We start from the raw sequence: 20,941 nt of genomic DNA on the forward strand, positions 1-20,941 counted from the left end.
TAACAAACTCAAACTTAAAGACCTCAAAACGGTGGTCTGTGTGATCAGAGGCTGGTATAGGCTACTTTAGTAGTATGCTCATGCTCAGGGACGGATTAACACCCAACGATGAGACCCCATGGGACAATCATTTCTTTGGGCCCCCCCATAGCGCACACGTATGCATTTTTTTCATCATATTCTTTACCTAAATTTAATACAATCAACGGCCAATGAAGGGTCCCTTTGTCAGGGCCCCTTGTCAGGGCCTCAAACCCAAAACCATGCAGTCCTGTTTTCCCCAAGGACCCCTGAGGGCCAAGGGCCCAGGCCTCAGCGGCCCAATGGCTAGTTTGGCCCTGAGTAGGCCACGTGATGTGACTGTTCAATCATCATGTAATCTATTTAAAACTCGCAGCAGTTTCCCTCACAATGTAAACATGATAGATGTTCTGCCTTGACCAATGAGTAACCTGTGTAAACAGTGTGAGATGCTAATATTATTATTCACAGCCTTTTCAATGCTTCTGCCAATGTGGGATAAAAGTTGTATGAATGCGTTGGACAATTAAAGGACCACTTCACCACTTTGCACCATATGCCTTCATATAATTAAGCAATATTAAACGAGAGGGTGTTCTTTATCGTCATTAATTAATGTTCATGATAAAATGCCACCATTTTTTTCCCAACTTTGATCTGTCTCATGGGAGTGACATCATGGGTGGGGAATCGAAGCTTAGCTAATAGAAACTGCAGGCTTTAAGATAATACAAATCTGAATAATATATTTTTAATCTTATTATTATTATTATTTGTTAAATCTGCCCAACGATGATGTGGGCGGGTTTCTGAACTGCCCACAGCCCTCCTATATGAGACAGTATTTTATCATTTATTTATTTATCATTTCATTTATTTTATCAGAAAACTGGCGTTCCCTCATCGCTATCAGTAAGCAGGAACTGGGGATGGCAATGAAGAACCGGAAAGTCTGGCGTGATGTTATGAAATCCATGATCTCGACTGCGGTCGAAAAATTATGATGATGATTTTATCATGAACATTACATTTGTGAGGAGCACAATTTATCTTACATGAAAATAAATTTAAAAGTGGTGAAGTGGTCCTTTAAGCTTTTAATTTGCATCATGTTACGCCTCTCTCTCCAACTTCCGCTGAGTTCCCGGACGTGACGACGGAAAGTAAACAGATGTGTCAGAGACAGAGGAAGACAATCTCCACAAATGAAACATTTTGCTGAATAAAAAAAGGAACATTTTGATCAAAACAAGCTGTTCTTATGCATGTCAAATGACATTTGTACGAGAGTAACTGTTTCCCCTTCTGTCAAAGGTAAAAACCCACGTCTTCGTATTCCTATTTGTATGTGTTATTCATTTCCAAATACACCTGCTGCTGCTACTGTATATGGCTAGCAGGCTAGCCGTACAACGTCACCGTTTTGAGGGTCTTCTGTTAATGCACAGCGACAGAGCTATACAACTAACGCATTTTCATTTGGCTACATCAGTTCCATACATACAGGCTTTCTATCTATCTATTCATTATTAAGTTAGACGTGTTAATTATTCAAACTTAGCCCAAACATTTAGATTCTCGTAGAGGTTTTTTAAATGTTTGGGCTAATTCAAACTATGGCTAACGCGTCAGTACTCATGTTGCTGTCTGTTACCAGCTGTTTGGTGGTTTATTGGTGTATGATGAATTCCTGTTCTGTTCTTTGTCTACATAGAAGTGTCTATTTGTACGTCTCTAAATGTTTTGATGAATTGAACATGGTGGACCTTCTTGTAAACAAGTGTAATGCTTATTAATTGGGTCGTCCACTCACAGTTAACAGTCTTTGTATTGAGTTTGTGCTTGAAATGTACTGTAATTCTGCAAACTGTTAATACATATTTCAATCAATCAATCAGAAGTATCACTTTGTGTGGGACAGGACGGCGTTAGCAACTTATTACTTCAATTCCTTGATGTCATATTCGACCATATAGGCCTAATATTGCCTATCATTTCGTTATTAAACCCCTCTGATGTCTCACATTTCGTTATAAAATGAAAGATGTGGTGGTGGTATAGACCGACTTAGCTGTAGCCTAGAGGGGAATAAGGGGATATTACATTATTTTAAAACACATCTTGCAGGGAAAGAGAGAATATGAGAGCTTTACAACAGAACAGCCCAACTATTAGGGCATGTGTGCCTGGCTGCCAGTTACAATGTGGGACAGGGTCTACATTTTTGGGACAGCTAAAAAGTATTGGAAATGAAGGACTATCCCACGCAAACGGGGACATCTGGTAATAACTTCCATTTGTAATGTACACTCTCGGGAGTTATATGTACACTACAAATGGAAGTTATGTTTTTTTGATTGATGATTTGAAATATGTATTAACAGTTTGCAGAATTACAGTACATTTCAAGCACAAACTCAATACAAAGAGTTGTGCTTGAAAGCTGACATTATTGGTGGAATCCAATAATGTCATACCTTTTTTATTTATTTAAATCTCTTGGAGATGCACACCCTTAACCCATTCTGACCGGGCACCCATTTTGGTGTCGGCATCATGTTGTGCTTTAGCTATTTAAAAATAGCAGATCTACAAGCTCATATCGCGCCACCGAGTGGCGCGATATGAGCTTGTAGGTCTGCTATTTTTTGAAAAATCGAAGAACGACTGACATTTTTAGAATCTGATCTCAGGTCAGAATGGGTTAATCAGAACCAGTGTGTGTCCGGCGGAAACCTCGTATGAATCTGATCTCAGGTCAGAATGGGTTAAAAAGTAGTATTATTATATTATAATCTCCCCCTTTCTATGTAATGTCATTGTTCAGGACTTTGATTGTAATTTGAACCCATGTCAATATCAGGTTACACAAGGACGGGGTGACGCTGGCCTGATATGTTCACAGACATGGACTATGAGTTGGAAGAGGACAAGTTGTAAGTTAGAATATTGTCACTTTTAAAGTTTTATGTTCTATTAACCATAAACGTCAAGACGTATAATTGCCAATTAAGTACCGGATGCCACGGACGTCAAGACGTCTTCCCTTGGGAATTAAAAAAAATATATATATATTTTCATCCATATTTTGAAAATTTCTCTAATCTGGTGTACAGGGTGATGACATGCACATTACATGCATAATAGAATTACAAATTCTTTCTTTCTTTATAATGGGAGAATTGGCACTCAAAGCCTAAACTGGTGACCACCAGGTGGCGCTGAAAGAGGGTGTTTCTTTGTTTGTTTTTGAATGACTTTGCAAGTTTGCGCTAAGAATCGTTGCCACAGTAACATTTCCAATCCACTGTATTTATTGTATATTTGGGACGGTATCGGCTACAGTCGCCCCTAAACCACTCGGTGCGGTGGTTCTTGTATTCTTTATTTTTGTTTAACTGAGAATAAGGTTAGATATAAGTTTAGGGTTAGGCATAGTTTTACTGGGGGTTAAGTTTAGGCATAGGGTTAGTTTTACTGAGGTTAAGGTTATGAATAAGGTTAGATATAAGTTTAGGGTCAGGCATAGTTTTACTGGGGTTAAGTTTAGGCATAGTTTAAATAGGGTTAGTTTTACTGAGGTTAAGGTTATGAATAAGGTTAGGTTTAACCGTTTAACCCATTCTGAACGGGCACCCATTTTGGTGTCGGCATCATGTTCTGCTTTAGCTATTGAAAAATAGCAGATCTACAAGCTCATATCGCGCCACTGAGTGGCGCGATACGAGCTTGTAGGTCTGCTATTTTTGAAAAATCAAAGAACGACTGACATTTTTAGAATCTGATCTCAGGTCAGAATGGGTTGATCAGACCAGTGTGTGTCCAGTGGAAAACCTCGTATGAATCTGATCTCAGGTCAGAATGTGTTAAGCATAATTTACTTAGGTTACTTTAGGAATACCAGGCCGCGGCAGTTCCGCCGGCTGTACGCCCGGGGCGACTCGTCTTGTATTCTTTGGGACATAGAGTGAAATTAATTACATTGAGCTATTATTATAATGTTTCATGCCTCATCATACAGTTAGCCTCAAGTATCAGTTTTCATCAGTCTTCAAGTGTCATGTTTTTCACTTAAAACACCACAAATTATAAATATAAAATTGGGTTTAACCCATTTTGGGGAGGGAACCCCTTTTGGTGTTAGCATTATGTTATGCTTTAGCTATTGAAAAATAGCGGATCTACAAGCTCATAGCGCGCCACCGAGTGGCACGCTATGAGCTTGTAGGTCTGCTATTGAGCTTGTAGTCTGCTATTTTTGAAAAATCGAAGAACGGCTGACACGGAAAACTTTCAGAAAACTGTCAGGATGTAGAAGACATTTTTAGAATCTGATCTCATGTCAGAATTATTTAATGGTGTCTCCTCTGAAGGGGGATACCGACAGTACCTGGAACTGTCACTCTGAAGAAGGACGCTCAGAACCTGATAGGGATCAGCATTGGGGGCGGGGCACAGTACTGCCCCTGTCTCTACATCGTACAGGTAAGATACATGTAGACTGATTTCATGTTTTTGGCAGCACATTTAGAATTTAGTTTTAGTCATAGTCTCTTGAATAGTTTTCATTTAGTTTTAGTCCCATGGAATGTTTTAGTGTTAGTCTAGTTTTAGTCGGCGGTGGGGGGGGGTAGGGGACGGCGGTGGCTCAGGGGTAGAGTGCCTGGATGGTAACCGTAAGGTTGCCAGTTCGAACCTGGGCTCCCCCAGAGTTACTGTTGAAGTGTCCTTGAGCAAGACACTGAACCCCTAATTGCTCCCGATGTGCTAGTTGGTGCCTTGCATGGTTTCCGCTGCCATTGGTGTATGAATGTGTGTGTGAATGGGTGAATGTAATGCACAATCTCTGTAAAGCGCCTTGGATAAAGGCGCTATATAAATGCACCATTTACCATTTATTTACCATTTAGTCGACTAAAGATCATAAGATTTTAGTCGACTAAATCTACAGTTGATTTAGTCGAACAAAATGTATTTTGGAGGGCCTTTAGTGACTGTTTTTTTTTCACTTGCTGAAAATAGCCGATCTACAATGCAACTAATTGTAAAATGAGTCAAATGACTTATACTGGGTCTCTTGTCCACTAGTCCCTTCCTAATAGTTTTTATTTGTTTATTGTAAATTGTCAGTATATTTAGTCTTAGTTTTAGTCATCATAGCTTAGTTTTCATTTAGTTTCCATTCAGTTTTCATCAGTGGAAAAAGGTAGTCGACGAACATTTTTCGAAAACGACACTGCATAACACAAGTTTACTTTTACTTTATTTGTTCATTTGGACAGGACGATGCATATTATTAATGGACGTCACATGGACGTAAATACACCAGATATACTGTAGCACAGTTGCTAATTTTCATCCGCAGTCCTCACAGGAAACACAAAACGGAAAAGCATACGGTCAAACAGTGGAATGCATTTACATGACACTACATAGGGAACACAGCATAAAAAAAGAAATGCACCTAAAATAATCATGAATGGTTGCAGCTTTGGTTTTCAAGCAACCATTTTTTCAGATTGTATTTAAAAGGGGGAAATGTAGCACAGTCCCTTATACGCAGAGGAAGGCCATTCCATGCTACACAACCCTGTACTGAGAGGACATTTTGGCCCAATGTTGTTTGCCGGTGCGGCACTTCTCAGTCTCCTGCGAAGTTGTACAACTTGTTGTACAACTCCTTCGAGACTGTACCAGTAATTTAATTAAACTCCTTCGAGACTGTACCAGTAATTAACCCATTCTGGGCGGGGTTCCCTATTTGTACCTTACCCCCTCAGGCCGGGAACCCATATTTGGGTTCTGTACAGTATGTACAGTATTCAAAAATGTAAAAATTTTGATTCTGCTATATCAATATTTGAAGTTTTTCAGAAACCTTAGGTCAGGATTTAGAGGCGTTTTTAGAATCGGCCTTAGGCCTGAATGGGTTAAGTGCTATGTTACAAATAATACACCAGCTTTACTAGACATCTTGACACAAAACAACTGCACCCATATTTGGCACCATAGTCTCCTTTTACATGCTTTGTTATTAGTTTGGGGGATTATTAGTTATTAGTTATTAGTTATTAGTTCTTATGGGATAATATGCTCATTTCTATTGCCCTGCAGGTCTTTGACAACACCCCTGCAGCCCTGGAGGGGTCACTGGCAGCCGGCGATGAAATCACAGGCGTGAACGGAAAGCCTGTGAAGGGAAAGACTAAGGTGGAGGTGGCCAAGATGATTCAAGCTGTGCAGGTATAGCCGTCATGGCTGTCATTAACACATTCTGACCTGAGATCAGATTCTGTACAGGTATACCGTCATGGAGGATGGCTGTCATTAACACATTCTGACCTGAGATCAGATTCTAAAAATGTCTTCTACATCCTGACAGTTTTCTGAAAAAGCTATGTTTCTATGTCTGTCGTTCTTCGATTCTTCAAAAATAGCAGACCTACAAGCTCGTAGCGCGCCACTCGAAGAATCGAAGAACCACTGACATAGAAACATAGCTTTTTCAGAAAAATGTCAGGATGCAGAAGACATTTATAGAATCTGATCTCAGGTCAAAGTGTTGAGTTGGTTGGAGGGTCTGGTCTCCAGCTGTTAACTGAAGATGGGTTGGTATTTTGGTAACACCAGCCAAATGGTGATGCATACATTTCTGTGGCAGGTTCAGTTTGTCCACTCAATCTAACACATAAATCTTGCTTGGTAAAGCAACTGTTGACTGGAGATTACTTTCTATTCTACAAATCAAATTATCTGAATCAATGTAAAATCTTTGTGTTTTTGGAAGCCATGATGTGCCAATGGATGAAATATTTCATTTTCTACCCATTCTTAGTGATTATTTCATGTACTGTACAGTGCAGTGGTTGAGTGGTTCCCACACTTTGTCATGTCAAGGACCCCCAAATTGACACTATAATTAGCCCGCGGACCCCCATTTTAAAAGATGTGCCAGAGACCCCCATAAGAGAAGATTATTTTTACGGCTCTAGCAGTGATTCTCAACCCGTTTTAATTTCAAAGACCCCCCAGTTTGACATGCATTAGTCTACAGACATTTCTATCTCTGGGACTCCAATTTATATTGTAAAAATCAATGTAACATTGACAATGTTAATTTAACTCTGAGAGTGTAAAATAAGGCTCCATTTGGTTCCAAGCTATCATTTAGCTGGGGACCCCCTGGCACTCCCTCAAGGACCCCTGGGGGTCCCCGGACCCCACTTTGGGAACCACTGCTGTAGTGCAGTGATGTAAATAGGTTTTCAATGTAATGAGTCCCGGGATGCAGGGATGGAATTTTAGAGATGAGTCCCAGGGACATTTTATGAGTCCCACATATTTTGCCTTTTTTTTTTTTTTTATTGCAGCATTTAACTCCCATTTTATATGGTTATAATGTGGTTATATTCATGTAGAAAACGGAAGAATAAATTATCATTATAACAAAAGCTAGCAAAATAAACTAGAATAAAAAACAGTACAGTAGTACAGTAGACTATAGTAGTGCATCCCGTGGATGCAGAGGTCGTTGTTTTATTGCGTCCCTTAACTATAAACTGTTTTAATCTCTGGTAGTGTATAATGTATGTATGTCATGTGTTATGTAATGTTGGCTGCTGTACATTGTCAATGAAAAAAAACAAGATACTGTACTTACAGATGACTTCAGTATATGGAAGGTATCGTCCCGTAAAGTATGTCCCCGACCTCACTTAATTTGGGGTGTGAATCGCGCCATCAGACTGCAGCAGAAGAGGGACATAACAAGCCCCCCCCCCCCCCCCCCCCCCCCCCTTCACTACTAGAGAAATAGGAACAATAGATGCTAGCATCATGTGACATATTGGCACCAATGCGGTGGCCGTGTTGTTTTTGGAACTATTGTGAACCCACAGGAAGTGGATTAGAACGAGGGGTCCAGTTTAGGAATTAAAGGATTAGACCGTGTCATTGTCCAACCATTGACAAAGACTGCGCGTGGAATTTACTCTCACTGTTAGTTGCAAGGTGTGCAAATTACTACAAATTACCCGTGTTTTTTTTTTTTTTTTTAAATACAGTGATCTCCACTTTGATGTAACTATAATAATGATTATATAGGTTTATAACATTTCATTTTGGTTAATGTGTTGGTGTATCTGTATTCTGTTACTATGATAATTAATCAGTTTTATTGTATGGTTCGACAGGGAGAAGCAACAATCCACTACAACAAACTGCAGGCAGACCCCAAACAGGGGAAGTCACTGGATATAGGTAACTGCTCCAATAAGGTTTATATATATAATATAATATATATATAAGGATATAGGTAACTGCTCCAATAAGGAATAGATGGGGAGTAATGCCAACAATTGTTTAGCTTTACATATTATTTGCACTGAACAATAATTTAATAATCCTCCTGCAAAATACAGCTGGATGGCTCGATGACCTAGAGAGAGAGAGAGATTAACTAGTCCAGTGTCCACACAAATGTTTTGATGAATTGAACATGGTGGACCCTGTTGTAAACAAGTGTAATGCTTAATTGGGTCGTCCACTCACAGTTAACAGTCTTTGTATTGAGTTTGTGCTTGAAATGTACTGTAATTCTGCAAACTGTTAATAAATCAATCAATCAAAAAAAAAAAAATCTGTTGTCAATATAATAAGCACTTTCATTAAAACTGTTTAGTAGCCATAAACGTCAAGACGTCTAATTGCCAATTAAGTAATGGATGCCACGGGCGTCAAGACGTCTCTCCCTTGGGAATTATTTTCATCCATATTTTGAAAATTCCTCTAATCTGGTGTACATGCACATGACATGCATAATATAATTACAAATTCTTTCTTTCTTTATAATGGGAGATTTGGCACTCAGAGCCTAAACTGGTGACCACCAGGTGGCGCTGAAAGAGTTTTAAGAGCCAGTTAAAACACCATGAATGTGTTGTTTCCTTGTTTAAGAGCCAGTTAAAACACCATGAATGTGTTGTTTCCTTGTTTAAGAGCCAGTTAAAACACCATGAATGTGTTGTTTCCTTGTTTAAGAGCCAGTTAAAACACCATGAATGTGTTGTTTCCTTGTTTAAGACAAGGACTGTCTAAAGAGGACGGGACGCGAAGACCGTAAGGGCGCCGCCATGTTGCTCACATGGTGCTCCATGGAAGGAAAGAAACATGCGCAATGGGCTATATGCAGCCAACACTTCCTCGTTCAGCTTCCTTGGTCTCAACTGCGCATGTTTCTTTCCTTCCATGGAGCACCATGTGAGCAACATGGCGGCGCCCTTACGGTCTTCGCGTCCCGTCCTCTTTAGACAGTCCTTGGTTTAAGAGCCAGTTAAAACACCATGAATGTGTTGTTTCCTTGTTTAAGAGCCAGTTAAAACACCATGAATGTGTTGTTTCCTTGTTTAAGAGCCAGTTAAAACACCATGAATGTGGTGTTTCCTTGTTTAAGAGCCAGTTAAAACACCATGAATGTGGTGTTTCCTTGTTTAAGAGCCAGTTAAAACACCATGAATGTGGTGTTTCCTTGTTTAAGAGCCAGTTAAAACACCATGAATGTGGTGTTTCCTTGTTTAAGAGCCAGTTAAAACACCATGAATGTGGTGTTTCCTTGTTTAAGAGCCAGTTAAAACACCATGAATGTGTTGTTTCCTTGTTTAAGAGCCAGTTAAAACACCATGAATGTGTTGTTTCCTTGTTTAAGAGCCAGTTAAAACACCATGAATGTGTTGTTTCCTTGTTTAAGAGCCAGTTAAAACACCATGAATGTGGTGTTTCCTTGTTTAAGAGCCAGTTAAAACACCATGAATGTGGTGTTTCCTTGTTTAAGAGCCAGTTAAAACGCCATGAATGTGGTGTTTCCTTGTTTAAGAGCCAGTTAAAACACCATGAATGTGTTGTTTCCTTGTTTAAGAGCCAGTTAAAACACCATGAATGTGTTGTTTCCTTGTTTAAGAGCCAGTTAAAACACCATGAATGTGGTGTTTCCTTGTTTAAGAGCCAGTTAAAACACCATGAATGTGTTGTTCCCTTGTTTAAGAGCCAGTTAAAACACCATGAATGTGTTGTTTCCTTGTTTAAGAGCCAGTTAAAACACCATGAATGTGTTGTTCCCTTGTTTAAGAGCCAGTTAAAACACCATGAATGTGGTGTTTCCTTGTTTAAGAGCCAGTTAAAACACCATGAATGTGTTGTTTCCTTGTTTAAGAGCCAGTTAAAACACCATGAATGTGGTGTTTCCTTGTTTAAGAGCCAGTTAAAACACCATGAATGTGTTGTTTCCTTGTTTAAGAGCCAGTTAAAACACCATGAATGTGTTGTTTCCTTGTTTAAGAGCCAGTTAAAACACCATGAATGTGTTGTTTCCTTGTTTAAGAGCCAGTTAAAACACCATGAATGTGTTGTTTCCTTGTTTAAGAGCCAGTTAAAACACCATGAATGTGGTGTTTCCTTGTTTAAGAGCCAGTTAAAACACCATGAATGTGTTGTTTCCTTGTTTAAGAGCCAGTTAAAACACCATGAATGTGGTGTTTCCTTGTTTAAGAGCCAGTTAAAACACCATGAATGTGGTGTTTCCTTGTTTAAGAGCCAGTTAAAACACCATGAATGTGGTGTTTCCTTGTTTAAGAGCCAGTTAAAACACCATGAATGTGGTGTTTCCTTGTTTAAGAGCCAGTTAAAACACCATGAATGTGTTGTTTCCTTTGTTTGTTTCAGTGCTGAAGAAAGTCAAGCACCGCCTAGTGGAGAACATGAGCTCAGGCACCGCTGATGCTCTGGGACTCAGCAGAGCCATTCTATGCAACGGTTAGAGATTTTATATACTGTGTGTATATAGATAAATATAATATATATATAAATATCTTATTGTTAATCTGTACCTTTTCTTTGCAGATGGATTGGTTAAGAGACTGGAGGAGCTGGAGAAGACAGCAGAGCTTTACAAAGGTCTTAACCTGCATTTTGGGTTGCTATAATTTAGCTATTGGAAAAATAGCAGACCTACAAGCTCATAGCGCGCCACCGAGTGGCGCGCTACGAGCTTGTAGGTCTGCTATTTTAGAAAAATCGACTGAAGAACGACTGACATAGAAACATAGCTTTTTCAGAAAACTGTCATGATGTATAGAAGACATTTTTAGAATCTGATCTCGGGTCAGAATGGGTTAAATTGCTCATGGTTGCCTTCAGTACTTTACATCTTTGTCGGTGTGCTCATTAGGATCATTCATGGCAGAAAGTGAACTTTTTCCTTTTCCCACCAGCCACAGTGGATGCAAAAAAATTCAAGCGGAGTAACATCTGTTTGGATTTCTATTGAAATATCGGAATCAGAATAACTAGACTTATGTATTTGAACTGGTTCTGTTGGGGGACCTGGTTCACTGACCTTGGACCTATATATATGATACGCAATGCTGTAACTGCCACAAATAAGATATAACGTTATTTTTTCTTTCTTTAAAGGGCTGATGGAGCACACAAAGAGACTGCTCAGAGCCTTCTTTGAGCTCTCCCAAACTCACAGAGGTGTGTTGCATGTCAACCCCATCTTTTTATACCCTAGTATAGGGTAGAAAGTAAGTTCAATGTCACATTCAGAGCATGTCCCAATTATAATTTATAACACTTTAAAAATACATTTTAGTAAATAGGCTGGAATATGCCATGTTGATACGGTATCGAGCACAAAACTTGAAAGATATCTCGTTTTAAGTGAACATTAGGGACAAGGGTTCTAAATCACTTAAGATTCATCCACCAACCACCACCAAGGTTTACAGCAAATTACCGTAGCAGTCCCGCAAGTTACGTTTACGAGATAAGTATTGGACTGCCCGACCAACATCGGCATACTTAAAGGACCACTTCACCACTTTTCAACCTATCTTCATATAATAGGTCCTCACTAATAATCATGATAAAAATTGTGCAATTTTTTTCTACTCGGTCTGTGTCTCATAGGAGGGCTGTGGGCAGTTCAGAAACCGTCCTCCAGTGACATCATCGATGGGGAATCCAAGCTAATAGAAACTGCAGGCTTTCTAGTCCTGAAAAGTTGCAGTGCGGAAAATGGAAGCCATCGTTCTCACGATAATGAAAATCTAGACATTTTTGTAAAAGAATCTTGTTTAAAAATAAATCTGCCTAATGATGATGTCACTGGAAGACGGTTTCTAAACTGCCCACACAGCCCTCCTATGAGACACAGACTGAGTAGAAAAAAATCGTGCCATGTTATCATGATTATTAGTGAGGACCTATTATATGAAGATAGGTTGAAAAGTGGTGAAGTGGTCCTTTAAGTATGCCGATGTTGTCCAAAATGAGTGTTCAAAATGAATTGGACACTTTTTATGCCTCTGGAAAATAAATCACACTTGTTTGGTTGATGTTTCACGATCATTGTAATTATTTCAGCGTTTGGGGACGTGTTCTCGGTTATTGATCATTGTAATTGTTTCAGCGTTTGGGGACGTGTTCTCGGTTATTGATCATTGTAATTGTTTCAGCGTTTGGGGACGTGTTCTCGGTTATCGGCGTACGGGAACCCCAGGCAGCCGCCAGCGAAGCCTTTGTGAAGTTTGCCGAGGCGCACCGCAACATCGAGAAATATGGAATTCAGCTCCTCAAGACCATCAAACCTGTGAGTGTAGAACATTTAATACTTCATGTTTACTTTAACCCATTCTGACATGAGATCAGATTCTAAAAATGTCCTTCTACATCCTGACACTTTTCTGAAAAATCTATGTTTCCAATACGGGTAGTCCCAATACTTGATTCTGATTGGCTGGTTACCGTCACGTGACCGGTGTAAATTCCACCGATAACCCACTCCTTCAAATCACTGGGGCTACTTGCCGAGCAAGACAAGGAAGTGATGTGGCTCGCTCTGGTGGCGCAAAGCGTACCGGTAGCTACTTTTGTGAATTCAATCGTTTTATTAGGTTATTATTGCTATGTTTGTAACCGTTTCACTTGCTTAATTCTATGTCAGTGGTTCTTCGATAAAAAAAAAAAAGCAGATCTACAAGCTCATAGCTCGGTGGCGCGCTATGAGCTTGTAGATCTGCTATTTTTCCATAGCTAAAGCATAACATAATGCTAACACCAAAAGGGGTTCCCACTTCCCGCCACAAAATGGGTTAAGCACTCGTTTTATAAAATACAGTATGTGAAATGATTGATGTGCATTTTCTTGAAAATGTAAGTTTTGATCTGTTTGGACTGAATTATTCGACGTCCTCGAGGAAATATTTGAATATTTGCTTTGTAAATGTGGCCCTATTTTGCTATACGTAATCCATCTGAGGTCAGATCTCTTCAATGCAGCTCAATGGTCATTTAATGTGAAGGTTGTGTGTGGCACCTTTTGTAGTTGGTTAGTTAGCGCACAATGCATAATTTAGCCAACCAATAGATTAACTTGACCTGCTGCCTTTTTTATAGCGGTGGGTTCCTCTCCCACTTTTATCTGTAAAATCAAAATGGCGGAGCGGTCTTGATATCGGAAGGTCGCAGCACGTTAAAATCACCACCGCTGAAGTGCCCTTGGACAAGGCATTGAACCCCTACCATGAAATGTTCTATGAGCAGGGCCTGGCTGTAAACAAGTTCTTGAGCTTAGTCCAGTTACCCTGCAAACATAGTAACTTTCTTTCTTTTTCTCACTTATCATATTGTGTGCTATTGTGTTTCTCAGATGCTTCATGACCTGAACACGTACCTCCACAAGGCCATTCCAGACACCAAGCTCACCATCCGCAAGTACCTGGATGTCAAGTTTGAATATCTAGTGAGGAACACATCATCACCGTGCACAAACATTCATATTTTGTTGAAATGGTTGAAAACGTTTTTTTCATTATGAGATGACGTCGGCAACGTGTTTTTATAAGGTTTACTGTAACACAAGTTAAATGTTGCTTTGGGCCGATTACAGTAGTCCTTCATTCCCTTGTGTTTTTATAGGTTTACTGTAACACAAGTTAAATGTTGCTTTGGGCCGATTACAGTAGTTACAGTAGTATTACAATAGTCCTTCCGTTGTGTTTTTCAGTCATACTGCCTGAAGGTGAAGGAGATGGATGATGAGGAGTACAGCTGCATTGTGAGTAGCCGTGACTGAGAGTTTAACCCATTATGTAATGCTTTAGCTATTGAAAAATAGCAGATCTACAAGCTCATAGCGCGCCACCAAGTGGCGCGCTACGAGCTTGTAGGTCTGCTATTTTTGAAAAATCGTGAAAATGTGGCCCAAATGTTTGAATATATTCTTTCAGAGCGAACGTTTTTAGCTCAAAATCTTTGCTTCTGGGGGGGGTCCCTGGAATGACATATTTTCAGATGGGGGTCATTGGCCAAATACATATAATTTGTGGGGTTCTTGACATGAAATATTGAGAACCACTGATATAGAAATATGAGGTTTTTCAGAAGAAAAAAACATAACAGTTTGACTGTTTTACACGCTTAACCCGCATTTTAATCAACCCCCCTTCACTGCCGAGATTGTTGTATTACCTTTAGAGCATACGCTGAATTATTTGGGCTTTTAATCCGCGAAAATCGAGCGAAAAAAGCTTCCCCCGTTTGTTATGAACGACCGCACCACCCGCCATCTTGGTACACCCGGAAGACGCAGCACAGGACCCTCCTCCATGAGGCGTTGAACCCCATTCGTTTGCATTGGCCTCAATTTCCCAGAAGCCCTAGCAGCCCACAGCATGTGACGATTTCCGGTTTCGTCATCAAAACAAATGCATCTACTCTCTATCTCCGCGGCGAAGACGGATTTTCTTTTTATTTATTACATTACGGCGGATTAAACACATAAAACAAAAGGCGGTATTAGCGGGGTTGGCAGCGACATTAACCTGGAGTAATCCATTCCCGGCACGGAAACTGTAAAAAATTCGATGTCAGGCCTAAATGGGTAAACCTTCCTGTTCTACCGCCTAAGCGTGTCCAAACAGAAAACGGGACCATGTCGGTCATGTGGAGTTGTGAATCGTTGCTTTGGTGCAGCGTGGCCTTCAAACACAGAACCTAAAGGTCTTAACCCATTCTGACCTGAGATCAGATTCATACGAGGTTTCCGCCGGACACACACTGGTCTGACGAACCCATTCTGACCTGAGATCAGATTCTAAAAATGTCAGTCGCTCTTCGATTTTTCAAAAATAGCAGACCTACAAGCTCGTATCGCGCCACTCGGTGGCGCGATATGAGCTTGTAGATCTGCTATTTTTCAATAGCTAAAGCATAACATGATGCCGACACCAAAATGGGTGCCCGGTCAGAATGGGTTAATAGAAGACCAGGGACAACACAATTATTATGTTGTAATAATACTTTACCGATAGGACAAAATAACATTTCATTCACACAAAGAAAATAACACAATAGAGCTTTAAGTAAAGAAAAAATATACTTTTGTTTAATGTCTAATTTACTGTCTAAAAAAAAGGCTTCACCCTGACCTACAAAATACAGTAAATATATAAAAAGACATAATAATAAACCTCAATAGTGTGTGCATGTGTGATCTGTCTCAGCGAACACCTCCATATTGTAAGTATCCTCATCAATACTTAAAGGTATATTCAGTGATTTCACTCAAAAAAAACCTTAGGTTTCGTTTTTGGCTGTGGGACCCAGCCTTTCGTCCAATCAGGATAGAGAGTCAAAAACAAAACCTAAGGTTTTTTGACCCCCAGGGGTTAACTGGGGACAGGGAGGAACTCCTTATATGGCCAGCACACTCTATAGTAGGGAGGATTATCACAACAAAACAAAAAAATAAGTGATATTTGAATTAAGTGAAATCACTGAATATACCTTTAAGCCCTGGTCATGATTCTGTGTGTTCCCTCAGGCTATGGGAGAGCCCATGTATCGTGTCATGACTCTGTTTGTTCCCTCAGGCTATGGGAGAGCCCATGTATCGTGTCATGACTGTTTGTTCCCTCAGGCTATGGGAGAGCCCATGTATCGTGTCATGATTCTGTTTGTTCCCCCAGGCTATGGGAGAGCCCATGTATCGTGTCATGATTCCGTTTGTTCCGCCAGGCTATGGGAGAGCCCATGTATCGTGTCATGACTCTGTTTGTTCCCCCAGGCTATGGGAGAGCCCATGTATCGTGTCCTGATTCTGTCTGCTCCCCCAGGCTATGGGAGAGCCCATGTATCGGGTCAGTACCGGTAACTACGAGTACCGGCTGGTTCTGCGGTGCCGACAGGAGGCTCGGGCCCGCTTTGCCAAGATGAGGAAGGACGTGCTGGAGAAGATAGAACTTCTGGATCAGAAACATGGTCTGTTCATTTCAACTCTGCTCACTTTATGTCACGTTCTTTTTCATTCCCTGGGCCCTATAGAGTGTCGCAGTCCCGCCCCCTTTCAGAACGACGATTGGCCCAGGAAAAGAATCCCAATGCATTTTTCCCATAGGCTTTTCTTAAAGTATTTATTTAAAGACGGTTACGCCGCGGACAAAGCCAACTCGGATCGTGACAAATCATGACAATGAACACAATATTTTGGGCCGATCAAATCATTAGAAAGAAGAAAATAAAGGCAGGAGACAACACTATTAGTTTTGTTTTTCTTCCAGGAAATTATTCCCAATGCATAAAAGTATTTATTTAAATAACCTTTTAAGCGTCGTACGAAGCCAACTCGAGTCGTGACAAATCATGACAATAAACACAATATTTTGGACCAAACAAATAATTACAAAGAAGAAAAACAAGAACAAAATGTGTTGTAACCTGCCGTTTTCTTCTTCTTTCCAATTATTTGTTAGGCCCGAAGAATTGTGTTTGTTGTCATGATTTCTCACAACTCGAGTTGGCTTTGTACGAGGCTTAAAAGGTCTTAGTTTAAATAAATACTTTTTGAAATGTCTGAGGGGTAAATGAACTAGGGATGTGTAAATGTGTCCAAAATGAAAATCGATTTGTATAATTCAATATTAACGATTAATCGATTAATCGTTTTTATTTATTTTTTGGGGGGGGGGGGGGGGCTTTTTTTTTTTTTTTTTTTTTTTTTAATATATTTTTCTTTTCTTTTTTTTAATGAACCCTACAAAAAAAGAAATCTTCCCCCCAAGGGGTACCTAAGTCAAAAAAGTTTGGGAACCCCTGATGTAGTTGATTAATAATAATTGTAACTCTTGAGTTAATAAGGGTCCATTTGGTTACTAACTCCATCTTTTAAATGAGGACCACTGGTGGTCCCTGGACCACTGTTGATCCAATTGATCACCATAGCAACCCCAGCCTAGGCCTGATTAGGTAAATTCCCAACAGCTGCTAAATCCTCCAAACCTGTATCTTGATTGGAATCAATCTCCACTCACACTCCTCTCAGTCATGCAGCTACACAGACACATCCCAGGCACACTTTGGTAGGCCTATAGCCCTGTCCTGTTTGGGTGACAATATTGCCTTTCCAACAGATTTTCATTAAAAAAGAAAGAAAACTAGAAAAAGTGCCCTTCTGGGCACAGGTCTCCACCAGGTTATCCACAGATCCGTGCAGTTAGAGGTAAAACACTTTTGGGCCAGTTATAGCGCCACCTTGAGGCTGAGTTGAAATTGTTCATGTGGCATTTCGTCCTCGGCCTAGTGGGAATGTGGGTGCACAATTTCAGGGAAATCACGCGATGTGTTCATGATTTGCAGCATTTTGTTTGAAACTGAGCACTCCTGTGAATTTTGGAAGCCAATCTTAACCAATCAGTATGGAGTCTGAGAAATCTGAAAGACCGGTTTGGTTGAATGGCTCTAGAGAGACTGTGTACCAATTTGCGTGATGTTTGGACAAAATCTGTAGGTGTGCTGTGCAAAAACTTGTTTTGCACAAAGCGGCCTCCTGGTGGCGCTATAACAGGCCGTTCTGGAAAGTTTGGGGCAGAGGTTCATGGTTGGCATCCAGGGAGTGTGTGTGCAAAATTTGGCATCGACCAGGTTAACGGTGGCTGAGATTAGCTGGTCACGGACGGACGGACACACGGACGGACGGACGGAGTGCAAAACATACTCTCCCCATGCCTTCGGCTGGTGGAGACAAAAAGAAAAGAAAAGAAAAACGATTATCGATTATTAATTTTCATAATCGATTTCGGGTCCTATCAACGATAATCGATTAATCGGACCCATCCCTAAAATGAACAGGGAATCATTTCCTGGGCCCTGGTAGGGGGCGGGACTGCGACGCTCTATTGGGACGGGTAACAACCTAGGGATTCAAAGAATGTATAAAGCAAGACAAAATCAAATGAGTTAATTATGTTTCAATTGAAAACAATATATTCAACTGTTGGATTGTTTTGGTTCCCTTCCTGCAGCTCTAGTTTTCACCACCAGGGGGAGCGATAAAGCATTTGTCAAGACTACAGACATAAGACTAGAATAAATCACCTTAAAACAATTCTATTCCGTTAAGAGTTAATAAATGCAGGGAAAAAAAACATAGCGGTGTAACAATATATATTGTTTTAACAAGAATGGATGTATCTTGTTGATGATTTGAGGAGAAAACAAACAGCTTTGTTTTTTTATTTTCATTTTGCATGTGTATCATTCACAGTACAGATATTATGTCCGTGGATAATAATTCCTTTATAATGTATAATTCATTTTATGAATAGCAAGTGGTGTTAGTTCGTCTCGCAGCTGAAGTCATACTAATTTATCTGCATCGGCTATATTAAGTCTGAACAAGATCATTTGTGACCAAATTTGACTGAGAGACTGCAAGTTGTTCAGTTTGACCCACCAGTTTTGGAGATATGGCTTATAGAGTAATGTCTTGCAGAGAAACAGTGAGTTGAGAAAAGAGGCTTGAAAGGTTCACTTCTGTGGTCTCTAACATTACACCTAGCTACATGTTTAAGCATTTATTTCATATTTACATGTCGTTTTCAGCTCTGACACTTATTTCAGACATGCTCTAGTGTATGTGAAGAGACTGCCTGTGCTATTAACTCATAAAAAAAAAAAAGGTTTTCTCTGGTGAAAAGCTGGAATGTGCGCGATGGCAGTCTCTCAGTAAAATCTGGTCACATTTGTAACTGCACTTTATTCAGGGCCAGGCGAAAGGGGCAGCCTTTTAGACAGTAGCTTTTCAACTGAGTCAGCCTGTCTCTTCATCACATCTTCTGACTGTTACACACACACACACACACACACACACACACACACACACACTGACTGACGTGAGGCAGCGGTGGCCGAACGGTTTGCGGAGCGGTCTTGATATCGGAAGGTCGCTTGTTCGTATCCCCGGACCGGCACGTTAAAATTACCACCGCTGAAGTGCCCTTGGACAAGGCATTGAACCCCTACCATGAAATGTTCTATGAGCAGGGCCTGGCTGTAAACAAGTTCTTGAGCTTAGTCCAGTTACCCTGGGTAAACATAGTACCTTTCCTTTCCTTAGTCCAGTTACCCTGGGTAAACATAGTACCTTTCCTTTCCTTAGTCCAGTTACCCTGGGTAAACATAGTACCTTTCCTTTCCTTAGTCCAGTTACCCTGGGTAAACATAGTACCTTTCCTTTCCTTAGTCCAGTTACCCTGGGTAAACATAGTACCTTTCCTTTCCTTAGACCAGTTACCCTGGGTAAACATGGTACCTTTCCTTTCCTTAGTCCAGTTACCCTGGGTAAACATAGTAGCTTTCCTTTCCTTAGTCCAGTTACCCTGGGTAAACATAGTACCTTTCCTTTCCTTAGTCCAGTTACCCTGGGTAAACATAGTACCTTTCCTTTCCTTAGTCCAGTTACCCTGGGTAAACACAGTACCTTTCCTTTCCTTTCCTTACTCAGACTCACATCTTCCCCTTTTCCTTCCCTCTCCATCCATCCAGTCCAGGACATTGTGTTCCAGCTCCAGCGTTTCGTGTCGGGCATGTCGCGGTACTACGACGAGTGCTACGCCGTTCTGAAGGAGGCGGACGTCTTCCCCATCGAGGTGGACCTCTCCCGCACCATGCTGAACTACGGAGGCCAGGCCCACGCCTACGACGAGGAGGAGGACGAGGAGGAGGACGAGGAGAGAGAGGGAGAGGGCAGTGGAGGCGAGGAAGGAGGGAGCAGTGCGGTCAGACAAGCCGAAAACGGTGCCGAGAAGCTCATTGATGATGAGTGACTGATATGAAGGTGTGGGTCTGTCGGGGTCCCGTGGAGAGGGAGTCTAACTGCTGAAACCCCCTCTCTCTTCTCCAGCGACCGTCTTTGTGAGTTGTACATTGTATGGCAGATGGAACGGTTAACCCATTCTGACCTGAGATCAGATTCATATGAGGTTTCCACTGGACACACACTGGTCTGATTAACCCATTCTGACCTGAGATCAGATTCTAAAAATGTCAGTCGTTCTTCGATTTTTTCAAAAATAGCAGACCTACAAGCTCATATCGCGCCACTCGGTGGCGCGATATGAGCTTGTAGGTCTGCTATTTTTCAATAGCTAAAGCATAAACATGATGCCAACACCAAAATGGGTCCCCGTTCAGAATGGGTTAAAGGAGAATTCCATGCTAGAAGGCTTTCTTACCTTTCTTTGTAGTCGTTACGTCCCCACCAAAGAGGTCCAGGTGTTATTTTGTGCAAAAGCTCCTTATTGGCTATTTCCCCTACCATAAGCGCTCATTGAATTGCATTGAATTGAATGGGAATTGAATGGGGCTATGGGGTGTTGTGCTAATTTGCTTATTTCCATCCAAATAAGTAGTAAAGTGTGCCGCTTGGGAAATTATTTACATTATAAAGAGAGGATTATGTACAAAATGTTTTATAATTTTGAGAGATGGAAATAAGCCCATAGCCCCATTCAATTCCCATCCAATTCAATGCAATTCATTTAAGGCTTATGGTAGGGGAAATAGCCAATTTTTGCTTTTGCACAAA

The 20,941-nt window shown here is 40.7% G+C and overlaps 2 protein-coding genes across 2 annotated transcripts in view; one reads left to right on the forward strand and one right to left on the reverse strand.

Moving 5' to 3' along the window:
• cdc42ep1b (CDC42 effector protein (Rho GTPase binding) 1b) overlaps positions 1-20,941 on the reverse strand; it is a 232,022-nt gene that overhangs the window by 187,253 nt on the left and 23,828 nt on the right. The gene's annotated exons all lie outside the window — the stretch shown is intronic.
• Positions 1,208-20,352, forward strand: pick1 (protein interacting with prkca 1). The gene is made up of 13 exons (XM_083779760.1): positions 1,208-1,335; positions 2,885-2,957; positions 4,395-4,506; positions 6,136-6,264; positions 8,214-8,280; positions 10,738-10,827; positions 10,915-10,968; positions 11,488-11,550; positions 12,534-12,667; positions 13,727-13,819; positions 14,084-14,134; positions 16,194-16,338; positions 19,900-20,352. The coding sequence occupies exons 2-13, from the start codon at positions 2,917-2,919 to the stop codon at positions 20,178-20,180; spliced, it is 1,260 nt and encodes a 419-aa protein (XP_083635886.1). The 5' UTR covers positions 1,208-1,335; positions 2,885-2,916; the 3' UTR covers positions 20,181-20,352.

Source organism: Protomyctophum parallelum (genome assembly GCF_964188405.1).
Source record: "Protomyctophum parallelum genome assembly, chromosome: 13".
NCBI classification, from domain to species: domain Eukaryota; kingdom Metazoa; phylum Chordata; class Actinopteri; order Myctophiformes; family Myctophidae; genus Protomyctophum; species Protomyctophum parallelum.